A 12629-nucleotide genomic window follows, 5' to 3' on the forward strand; every position below is an offset into this window, starting at 1 on the left:
ATAGAGACAGAGATATGTAGGTAGATAGAGAATACATATATTTCTATCTCTCTCTATATATATTATCTCTTTCTACCTATATAGAGACATATATATAGATAGAGAATACACATATTTCTCTCTATCTCTCTATATAATATATATTATCCCTTTCTACCTATATAGAGACAGAGATATATAGGTAGATAGAGAATACATATATTTCTATCTATCTCTCTATATAATATATATTATCTCTTTCTACCTTTATAGAGACTGAGATATATAGGTAGAGAATACATATATTTCTATCTATCTCTCTATATAATATATATGATCTCTTTCTACCTATATACAGATGATAGAGAATACATATATTTCTGTATGCATTATCTATCTACCTATCTAGCGATAGAGAGATAGATGGATAGATAGAGAATACATATATTTCTGTATGTATTATCTACCGATATAGCTATAGATAGATAATAATAATAATGATGATGGTATTTGTTAAACACTTACTATGTGCAAAGCACTGTTCTAAGCACTGCGAAGATACAAGGTGATCAGGTTGTCCCACGAGGGGCTCACAGTCTTCATCCCCATTTTACAGATGAGGGAACAGAGGCCCAGAGAAGTGAAGTGACTTGCCCAAAGTCACACAGCTGACAAGTGGCGGAGCTGGGATTTGAACCCACGACCTCTGACTCCAAAGCCCGGGCTCTTTCCACTGAGCCACGCTGCTTCTCTATCTAGATGATAGATAGGTAGATAGATAGATAGATAGATAGAGAATACATATATTTCTGTATGTATTATCTATCTACCAATATAGAGATAGATAGATAATAGATAGATAGATGGATAGATAGATAGAGAATACATATATTTCTGTATGTATTATCTATCTACCAATATAGCGATAGATAGGTAGATGACAGATGGATAGATAGAGAATACATATATTTCTGTATGTATTATCTATCTACCAATACAGCGATAGATAGATGATAGATAGATGGATAGATAAATACATATATTTCTGTATGTATTATCTATGTATTATGTATTATCTATCTACCAATATGTTATCTATATACCAATATAGTGAGTGATAGATAGATAATAATAATAATGGCATTTATTAAGTGCTTACTATGTGCAAAGCACTGTTCTAAGCACTGGGTGCTGTTCTAAACACTGAGTACTGTTCTAAGCATAGATAGATAGATGATAGATAGATAGATAGATAGATAGATAGATAGATAGATAGAGGTTACATATGTATGTATGTATAAATATCTCTATTTCTGTTTCTCTGAGCTGGGCACTGTTCTAAGCGCTGAGCACTGTTCTAAGCATAGATAGACAGGCAGACAGATAGATAGATAGATAGATAGATAGATAGATAGATAGATAGAGGTTATATATGTATGTATGTATGTATAGATATCTCTATTTCTGTCTCTCTGAGCTGGGCACTGTTCTAAGGATAGATAGATAGATAGATAGATAGATAGATAGATAGATAGAGATAGATAGATAGATAGATTAGATAGATAGATAGATAGATAGATAGAGATAGATAGATAGATAGAGATAGATAGATAGATAGATAGATATTATATATGTATGTATGTATGTATAGATATCTCTATTTCTGTCTCTCTGAGCTGGGCACTAAGCGCTGAGCACTGTTCTAAGGATAGATAGATAGATAGATAGATAGATAGATAGATAGATAGATAGATAGATAGAGGTTATATATGTATGTATGTACGTATAAATATCTCTATTTCTGTCTCTCTGAGCTGGGCACTGTTCTAAGCGCTGAGCACAGTTCTAAGCATAGATAGATAGATAGATAGATAGATAGAGGTTATACATGCATGTATGTATGTATAGATATCTCTATTTCTGTCTCTCTGAGCTGGGCACTGTTCTAAGCGCTGAGCACTGTTCTAAGCGTAGATAGATAGATGATAGATAGATAGATAGATAGATAGATAGATAGATAGACAGATAGATAGATAGATAGATAGATAGAGGTTATATATGTATGCATGTATGTATAGATATCTATTTCTGTCTCTCTCAGCTGGGCACTGTTCTAAGCGCTGAGCACTGTTCTAAGGATAGATAGATAGATAGATAGATAGATAGATAGATAGATAGATAGATAGATAGATAGATAGATAGATAGATAGATAGATGTTATATATGCATGTATGTATGTATGTATGTATGTATGTATGTATGTATGTATGTATAAATATCTCTATTTCTGTCTCTCTGAGCTGCCCGCAAGCCATTTAGCTTTTCGCTCCGGACCCAAGGTGGAAACGAGTTTTCAGTGCGGGCTTTGGTGCCACCTCGTGGTGGCTTTTAGCATCTCCGATCTTCTTTCCTAGCTCCAGTTCATCCCTTTCCTTACAGAGGAATCACTCTTTTTGCAGGGTATTTGTTAAGCGCCTACTACGTGTCCAGCGGTCAGTCAGTCGTATTTATGGAGCGCTTACTGTGTGCAGGGCACTGGTCTATTCTAGTGTTCTCTCCCAGGCGCTTAGTACGGTGCCCTGCACACAGCAAGCCCTCAAGAAATACGATTGAATGCGGTACTTTGCACATAAAAAGTACTCAGTCAATATAATTGATTAATTAACAAATAGCAAACAAAAATTAAAATATTTTTTAGAATTAAATACGCTCGATTGTTCCGTCTTCCCCGGCTCCTCCCTCCTGCTCACCAGTTCGAGCAGCCTTGTCATTCTATATGGAAGACTCAGGGCCCCAGAGATTTTGGCGATCTCTTCTGGCTGATATATCGTCTTGAAGGATTTTGCCTGAACAATAATAATAATAATAATAATAATAATAATAATAATAATTGAAGTATTTGTTAAGCACTTACCATGTGTCAGGCATTGTACTAAGCACTGGATGTGAGCAAATCGGATTGGACACGGTCCCTGTCCCACATGGGGCTCACAGTCTTAATCCCCATTTTACAGATGAGGTAACTGAGGCACTGAGCATTGAAGTGACTTGCCCAAGGTCACACAGCAGACAAGTGGTGGGGCCGGGATTAGAACCCACAACCTTCTGACTCCCGGGCCTGTGTTCTATCCACTAGACCATACTGATGTTGCCAACTTGTACTTCCCGAACGCTTAGTACAGTGCTCTGCACACAGTAAGTGCTCAATAAATACGATTGATTGATTAATCGATCAATCTATGGTATTTATTGAGTGCTTTCTTATGGGCAGAGCACTGTACTGAGCGCTTGGGAGAGTACAAGAGGAGAGGAAGAGGAGGAGACACCGAGTCGGGAGACCCCAAGCTGGGACGTCGGCTTCCCAGAAACGCCGGGCTGGGATCCCGAGTGGGAACTGTCCCAACCAACCACCCAGGAAAGGGGCGAGAGGCTGCCATGTGGTGTAGAGGACGCCCGGCGTTCCCTCCTCAAACAGGCCTTGACGGCCTGCCCTCCCACACCGGCCTCCTCCCTGCCCTCAGTTCCTTCCTAGCAGCACTTTCCCCCGCATCTGCCTGCTGTTTCCTCCAGCCCCTGAAATAATAATAATAAATAATAATAATAATAATAAATAATAATAATAACGACGGTATTCGTTAAGCACTTACTATGCGCCAGACATTGTACTAAATGCCGGGACGGGTACAAGCAAATCGGGTCAGATACAGTCCCAGTCCCAGATGGGGCTCCCAGTCTCAATCTCCATTTTCCAGATGAGGGAAGTGAGGCCCAGAGAAGGGAAGCGGCTTGCCCAAGGTCACACAGCAGACAAGTGGAGGAGCTGGGGGTAGAACCGATGATCTTCTGAATCTCAGGCCCCTGCGGTAGCCACTATGCCATGGAAACAGGCCAAAGCTTCTTCAAGGTGGCTCGCGTGGCCACAGAGTCCCAGTTATTTCCTGTTAAAAACCTCTAGACTCTAAGTTCCCCCTCTACACTGTCGACTCCTTGCAGGGAAGGGGACATGTGTACAAATTCTCTCTCCCAAGCGCTTAGTACAGTGGTCTTGCACACAGAAAGTGCTCAATAAATACAACGGATTGATTGACTGATTACAGCACGTGCAGAGCACTGTACTGAGCACTCGGGAGAGCCCGAAATGAGAGAGTTGGTACGCACGTTCTTCGCCCACAACGAGCTAACGGTCTACATGGGGAGGCAGACAATAATATAAAGAAATAAATTTTGGTTAGGCGAAATTTGGCATGTCCTGAAAGGTTGCTCGCACTGGTGCTTCAAGAGAATAATAATGATGATGGCATGTGTTAAGCGCTTACTTTGCACATATTTATTTGTTTGTACATTTTATTACTCTATTTATTTATTTATTTTATTTTGTTGGTATGTTTGGTTCTGTTCTCTGTCTCCCCCTTTTAGACTGTGAGCCCACTGTTGGGTAGGGACTGTCTCTATGTGTTGCCAATTTGTACTTCCCAAGCGCTTAGTACAGTGCTCTGCACATAGTAAGCGCTCAATAAATACGATTGATTGATTGATTGATTGATTGATTTTACTTGTACATATCTATTCTATTTATTTTATTTTGTTAGTATGTTTGGTTTTGTTCTCTGTCTCCCCCTTTTAGACTGTGAGCCCACTGTTGGGTAGGGACTGTCTCTATATGTTGCCAATTTGTACTTCCCAAGCGCTTAGTACAGTGCTCTGCACATAGTAAGCGCTCAATAAATGCGATTGATGATGATGATGATGCAAAGCACTGTTCTAAGCGCTGGGGGGGGGAATACAGGGTGATCAGGTTGTCCCACGTGGGGCTCCCAGTCTTAATCCCCATTTTACAGATGAGGTAACTGAGGCTCAGAGAAGTGAAGTGACTTGCCCAAAGGTCCCACAGCAGGCATGTGGCAGAGCCGGGATTCAAACCCATGACCTCTGGCTCCAAAGCCGGTGCTCTTTCCACTGAGCCACGCTGCTTCTAGGTGATCACGCTCCCATTCATTCATTCATTCGATCGTATTTATTGAGCACTTACTATGGGCAGAGCACTGTACTAAGCGCTTGGGAAGTACAAGTTGGCAACATATAGAGACGGTCCCTACCCAACAGCGGGCTCACAGTCTAGAAGGGGGAGACAGACAACAAAACACCCTGGTACTCCCCAAGAGGATGTTTTTGGCTCCAGTGCTCTCTAAGGTGCTTACACTAACCCGGTGCTCCCCCGGCTAATGCTCACGAAGGTACTCCTCAAGAAATAGTCACTCCAGTGCTCCCTGAGGAGGGTGCTCACATTGGTAGCCCCCAAGAAGATGCTCACATTGGTGCTCTCTGAGAGGATGCTCACTCCAATTCTCCCCAAGAGACTACTCATGCTCCCAGAGAGGATAATAATAATAATGGTATTTATTAAGCTCTCACTCTGTGCCAAGCCCTATTTTAATCAATCAATCAATCAATCAATCAATCGTATTTATTGAGCACTTACTGTGTGCAGAGCACTGTACTAAGTACTTGGGAAGTACAAGTTGGCAACATATAGAGACGGTCCCTACCCAACAGTGGGCTCACAGTCTAGAAGGGGGAGACAGAGAACAAAACCAAACATATTAACAAAATAAAATAAATAGAATAGATATGTACAAGATAAATAGAGTAATAAATATGTACAAACACTGGGGAAGATCCAAGGTGATCAGGTTGCCCCGCGTGGGGCTCACAGTCTTAACCTCCATTTTACAGATGAGGTGACCGAGGCACAGAGAAGTGAAGTGACTCGCCCGAAGTCACACAGCCGACAAGTGGCAGTAGCGTGGCTTAGGGGAAAGAGCCCGGGCTTGGGAGCCAGAGATCGCGGGTTCGAATCCCGGCTCTGCCGCTTGTCGGCTGCGTGACTTTGGGCAAGTCACTTGACTTCTCTGGGCCTCAGCCGTAAAATGGGGATTAAGACTGTGAGCCCACTGTTGGGTAGGGATTGTCTCTATATGTTGCCAACTTGTACTTCCCAAGCGCTTAGTACAGTGCTCTGCACACAGTAAGCGCTCAATACGATTGTTTGATTGATTGATTGATTGACTGTGAGCCCCACATGTGACAACCTCATTGCCCAGCACTCAGAACAGTGCTTGGCACTTAGTAAGAGCTTAACAAATACCATAATAATTATTATTATTAAGTGGAGGAGCCGAGATGAGAAACCACGTCCTCCGACTCCCAAGCCTGGGCTCTTGCCACTGAGCCAGGATGCTCACACTGGGGCTCGCCAAGAGGGTGCTCACTCCTGTTCATCATCATCATCAATCGTATTTGTTGAGCGCTTACTGTGTGCAGAGCACCGTACTAAGCGCTTGGGAAGTCCAAGCTGGCAACATATAGACTGTCTTTTAGACTGTGAGCCCACTGTAGGGTAGGGACTGTCTCTATGTGATGCCAATTTGTACTTCCTAAGCGCTTAGTACAGTGCTCTGCACATAGTAAGCGCTCAATAAATACGATTGATTGATTGATATAGAGACGGTCCCTACCCAACGGTGGGCTCACAGTCTAAAAGGCTCACAGTTCTCTCCGGGGTGCTTCTCAAGTGCTCCCAAGGGGGTACTCACGTTAGCACTCCCTAGGAGGATGCTCACATAGATGCTCTTTCCTCCCAGTTGAGTCGCAGGACCTCCAAGGTCGGAAAAAACAGGGGTTTGGGGGAGGGTGGGGTGGGTGCCATCCCTCCTGCTCCCCGTCACCCTATCGCCGCCCGATCTGATCTTTCCTTTCCGATTGCTCTGAGGTTTCCCTTCTGAACGCCCCCTCCGCACCCCCGGAGATCTCCCGATTGGTGCGCCACCCGCTCTAGGAACCCGGTCCCCCCTCTTCCCCTCCTCGCCCCGGTCCCCAAGCAGGCCCCACCACCGGGCGTGATGAAATCCGCATCCCAACAGGCGTGGAGATAAGGGGCCGGGCGGCCTTCAAAGCCCAAGTGGGCCTCACGCACAGGAAGTGACTCTGTACTGAGCAGAGAGATCCTCCCCGGCCTCTCCGAGGGGCCGTCGGCTGGGGGGCATGGACCACCCCAGGGCGATGCCCGACTCCGGCCTGCTGGGCTACCGGCCCCTGCCCGAATACGGGACCGCAGCCTCGGCACGTGGAAGGAGGTCCCCTCCATCGGCCACCTGGACCATCTCCAACAGGAGACTTTATTTCGCCGTGGCGGTGCTGTGCTACATTAACATGCTAAACTACATGAACTGGTTTCTCGTGGCAGGTGAGCGTCTTGGTATTATTTACTACTTATTTATTTATTTTCCTTGTACATATCTGTTTTGTTAGTATGTTTGGTTTTGTTCACCATCTCCCCCTTTTAGACTGTGAGCCCACTGTTGGGTAGGGACTGTCTCTAGATGTTGCCAACTTGGACTTCCCAAGTGCAGTGCTCTGCACACAGTAAGCGCTCAATAAATACGATAGATCGATTCATTAAGCGTACTCTGTGCCCTGTTATATGCTCTGGGTAGCATATAAGCTATTTTATTTGGTTTATATGTTTTGTTTTGTCGTCTGTCTCCCCCTTCTAGACTGTGAGCCCACTGTTGGGTAGGGACTGTCTCTAGATGTTGCCAACTTGGACTTCCCAAGTGCAGTGCTCTGCACACAGTAAGCGCTCAATAAATACGATTGATTGATTGATTGATTGATTAAGCGTTACTCTGTGCCCTGTTATATGCTCTGGGTAGCATATAAGCTATTTTATTTGGTTTATATGTTTTGTTTTGTCGTCTGTCTCCCCCTTCTAGACTGTGAGCCCACTGTTGGGTAGGGACTGTCTCTAGATGTTGCCAGCTTGGACTTCCCAAGTGCAGTGCTCTGCACACAGTAAGCGCTCAATAAATACGATTGATTGATTAAGCGTTACTCTGTGCCCTGCTATATGCTCTGGGTAGCATATAAGCTACCCAATTTGTCTTCCCAAGCGCTTAGTACAGTGCTCTGCACATAGTAAGCACTCAATAAATACGATTGATGATGATGATGATAAGCTATTTTATTTGGTTTATATGTTTTGTTTTGTCGTCTGTCTCCCCCTTCTAGACTGTGAGCCCACTGTTGGGTAGGGACTGTCTCTAGATGTTGCCAACTTGGACTTCCCAAGTGCAGTGCTCTGCACACAGTAAGCGCTCAATAAATACGATTGATTGATTGATTAAGCGTTACTCTGTGCCCTGTTATATGCTCTGGGTAGCATATAAGCTACCCAATTTGTACTTCCCAAGCGCTTAGTACAGTGCTCTGCACATAGTAAGTGCTCAATAAATACGATTGATGATGATGATGATAAGCTATTTTATTTGGTTTATATGTTTTGTTTTGTTCTCCGTCTCCCCCTTCTAGACTGTGAGCCCACTGTTGGGTAGGGACCGTCTCTAGATGTTGCCAACTTGGACTTCCCAAGCGCTTCGTCCAGCGCTCTGCACACAGTAAGCGCTCAATAAATACGATAGATTGATTGATTGATTAAGCGTTACTCTGTGCCCTGTTATATGCTCTGGGTAGCATATAAGCTACCCAATTTGTACTTCCCAAGCGCTTAGTACAGTGCTCTGCACATAGTAAGCGCTCAATAAATACGATTGATGATGATGATGATAAGCTATTTTATTTGGTTTATATGTTTTGTTTTGTTGTCTGTCTCCCCCTTCTAGACTGTGAGCCCACTGTTGGGTAGGGACTGTCTCTAGATGTTGCCAACTTGGACTTCCCAAGTGCAGTGCTCTGCACACAGTAAGCGCTCAATAAATACGATTGATTGATTGATTAAGCGTTACTCTGTGCCCTGTTATATGCTCTGGGTAGCATATAAGCTACCCAATTTGTACTTCCCAAGCGCTTAGTACAGTGCTCTGCACATAGTAAGCGCTCAATAAATACGATTGATGATGATGATGATAAGCTATTTTATTTGGTTTATATGTTTTGTTTTGTTGCCTGTCTCCCCCTTCTAGACTGTGAGCCCACTGTTGGGTAGGGACCGTCTCTAGATGTTGCCAACTTGGACTTCCCAAGCGCTTAGTCCAGCTCTCTGCACACAGTAAGCGCTCAATAAATACGATAGATTGATTGATTGATTAAGCGTTACTCTGTGCCCTGCTATATGCTCTGGGTAGCATATAAGCTACCCAATTTGTACTTCCCAAGCGCTTAGTACAGTGCTCTGCACATAGTAAGCGCTCAATAAATACGATTGATGATGATGATGATAAGCTATTTTATTTGGTTTATATGTTTTGTTTTGTCGTCTGTCTCCCCCTTCAGACTGTGAGCCCACTGTTGGGTAGGGACTGTCTCTAGATGTTGCCAACTTGGACTTCCCAAGTGCAGTGCTCTGCACACAGTAAGCGCTCAATAAATACGATTGATTGATTGATTAAGCGTTACTCTGTGCCCTGTTATATGCTCTGGGTAGCATATAAGCTACCCAATTTGTACTTCCCAAGCACTTAGTACAGTGCTCTGCACATAGTAAGCGCTCAATAAATACGATTGATGATGATGATGATAAGCTATTTTATTTGGTTTATATGTTTTGTTTTGTTCTCCGTCTCCCCCTTCTAGACTGTGAGCCCACTGTTGGGTAGGGACCGTCTCTAGATGTTGCCAACTTGGACTTCCCAAGCGCTTCGTCCAGCGCTCTGCACACAGTAAGCGCTCAATAAATACGATAGATTGATTGATTGATTAAGCGTTACTCTGTGCCCTGTTATATGCTCTGGGTAGCATATAAGCTACCCAATTTGTACTTCCCAAGCACTTAGTACAGTGCTCTGCACATAGTAAGTGCTCAATAAATACGATTGATGATGATGATGATAAGCTATTTTATTTGGTTTATATGTTTTGTTTTGTTCTCCGTCTCCCCCTTCTAGACTGTGAGCCCACTGTTGGGTAGGGACCGTCTCTAGATGTTGCCAACTTGGACTTCCCAAGCGCTTCGTCCAGCGCTCTGCACACAGTAAGCGCTCAATAAATACGATAGATTGATTGATTGATTAAGCGTTACTCTGTGCCCTGTTATATGCTCTGGGTAGCATATAAGCTACCCAATTTGTACTTCCCAAGCACTTAGTACAGTGCTCTGCACATAGTAAGCGCTCAATAAATACGATTGATGATGATGATGATAAGCTATTTTATTTGGTTTATATGTTTTGTTTTGTTGTCTGTCTCCCCCTTCTAGACTGTGAGCCCGCCGTTGGGTATTGACTGTCTCTAGATGTTGCCAACTTGGACTTCCCAAGCGCTTAGTCCAGTGCTCTGCACACAGTAAGCACTCAAAAGATACGATAGATTGATTGATTGATTAAGCGTTACTCTGTGCCCTGTTATATGCTCTGGGTAGCATATAAGCTATTTTATTTGGTTTATATGTTTTGTTTTGTTGTCTGTCTCCCCCTTCTAGACTGTGAGCCCGCCATTGGGTAGGGACTGTCTCTAGATGTTGCCAACTTGGACTTCCCAAGCGCTTAGTCCAGTGCTCTGCACACAGTAAGCGCTCAATAAATACGATAGATTGATTGATTGATTAAGCGTTACTCTGTGCCTGTTATATGCTCTGGGTAGCATATAAGCTATTTTATTTGGTTTATATGTTTTGTTTTGTTGTCTGTCTCCCCCTTCTAGACTGTGAGCCCGCCATTGGGTAGGGACCGTCTCTATATGTTGCTAACTTGTATTTCATCACCATCATCATCATCAATCATATTTATTGAGCGCTTACTATGTGCACAGCACTGTACTAAGCGCTTGGGAAGTACAAATTGGCAACATATAGAGACAGTCCCTACCCAACAGTGGGCTCACAGTCTAAAATGGGGAGACAGAGAACAAAACCAAACATACTAACAAAATAAAATAAATAGAATAGATATGTACAAGTAAAATAAATAAATAAATAGAGTAATAAATATGTACCAACGTATATGCATATATACAGGTGCTGTGGGGAAGGGAAGGAGGTAAGATGGGGGGGATGGAGAGGGGGACGAGGGGGAGAGGAAGGAAGGGGCTGAGTGTGGGAAGGCCTCCTGGAGGAGGTGAGCTCTCAGCAGGGCCTTGAAGGGAGGAAGAGAGCCAGCTTGGCGGATGGGCAGAGGGATTGGGGGCATTCCAGGCCCGGGGGAGGACGTGGGCCGGGGGTCGATGGCGGGACAGGCGAGAACAAGGTACGGTGAGGAGATTAGCGGCGGAGGAGCGTTCAATAAATACAATTGAAGGAATGAATCAGGTTGGTTGCAGATCCTGTCCCCACATGGGGCTCGGGATAACAGATATCTAATCCCCATTTGAGGAAACTGAAGCCCAGAGAAGTGAAGTGACTTATCCGAGGTCACACAGCAGGCAAGCAGCGAAGCTGGGAGTAGAACCCAGGGCCAGAAGCAGCGTGGCTTAGGGGAAAGAGCCTGGGTCTGGGAGTCGGAGGACCTGGGTTCTAATCCCATCCTCGCCACTTGTCTGCTGTGTGACCTTGGACAAGTCATTTCACTTCTCTGGGCCTCAGTTCCCTCATCTGTACAATGGAGATTAAAACTGTGCGTCCTATGTGGGACTGGGACTGTGTCCAACCTGATTAGCTTGTATCTACCCCAGCACTTAGTACAGTGCCTGGCACATAGTAAATGCTTAACCCATATTATTATTATTTTTTAAATGGTCCTTTTACTTTCAGGCTCACTCTCTTTCCACTAGGCTACACCACTTCACCTCTTTCATGCCGCTCTTCCAGGGGGAGGAGGAGGTAATGTAGAGAAGGAGGTAGAGAAGCAGAGTGGCTCAGTGGAAAGAGCCCGGGCTTTGGAGTCAGAGGTCCTGGGTTCAAATTCCGGCTCCACCAACTGTCAGCTGTGTGACTTTGGGCAAGTCACTTCACTTCTCTGGGCCTCAGTTACCTCACCTGTAAAATGGGGATTAAGACTGTGAGCCCCCCGTGGGACAACCTGGTCACCTTGCAGCGCTTAGAACAGTGCTTTGCACATAGTAAGCACTTAAGAAAAGCCGTCATTATTATTATTATTATTATAAATGTGTGTGTGCAAGCATACAAATGTGTGTATTTTGGAGGGATGTGGGGGAGAGGGTGTACACTGACTCTGCAGGTGTACCATCATCATCATAACTTCTCTGGGCCTCAGTTACCTCATCTGTAAAATGGGGATTAAGACCAGGAGCCCCTCGTGGGCCAACCTGATCACCTTGAATCCCCCCCAGTGCTTAGACAAGTGCTTGGCACATAGTAAGCACTTAACAAATGCCATCATTATTATTATTGATGAGAAGCAGCGTGGCTCAGTGGAAAGAGCCCGGGCTTTGGAGTCAGAGGTCATGGGTTCGAATTCCGACTCCGCCACATGTCTGCTGTGTGACCTTGGGCAAGTCACTTAACTTCTCTGAGCCTCAGTTACCTCATCTGCAAAATGGGGGTTAAGACTGTGAACCCCACATGGGACAACCTGATCACTTTGTATCCCCCCCCCCAGCGCTTAGAACAGTGCTTTGCACATAGTAAGCGCTTAACAAATGCCAACATTATTATTATTAACTATTCTGGGACTCAGTTATCTTATTTATTTATTTTACTTGTACATATCTATTCTATTTATTTTATTCTGTTAGTATGTTTG

At 44.2% G+C, this 12629-nt stretch overlaps 1 protein-coding gene across 1 annotated transcript in view; it reads left to right on the forward strand.

Annotated features, from left to right (window-relative positions):
- Positions 1 to 7038: 7038 nt before the first annotated feature.
- SPNS3 (sphingolipid transporter 3 (putative)) overlaps positions 7039 to 12629 on the forward strand; it is a 65761-nt gene continuing 60170 nt past the window's right edge. Inside the window, exon 1 of the mRNA XM_038759859.1 lies at positions 7039 to 7222. Coding sequence (XP_038615787.1) covers positions 7039 to 7222 — 184 coding nt within the window. The remainder of the gene's footprint in view (positions 7223 to 12629) is intronic.

Source organism: Tachyglossus aculeatus, chromosome 17, assembly GCF_015852505.1.
Source record: "Tachyglossus aculeatus isolate mTacAcu1 chromosome 17, mTacAcu1.pri, whole genome shotgun sequence".
In the NCBI taxonomy this organism is placed as follows: Eukaryota; Metazoa; Chordata; class Mammalia; order Monotremata; family Tachyglossidae; genus Tachyglossus; species Tachyglossus aculeatus.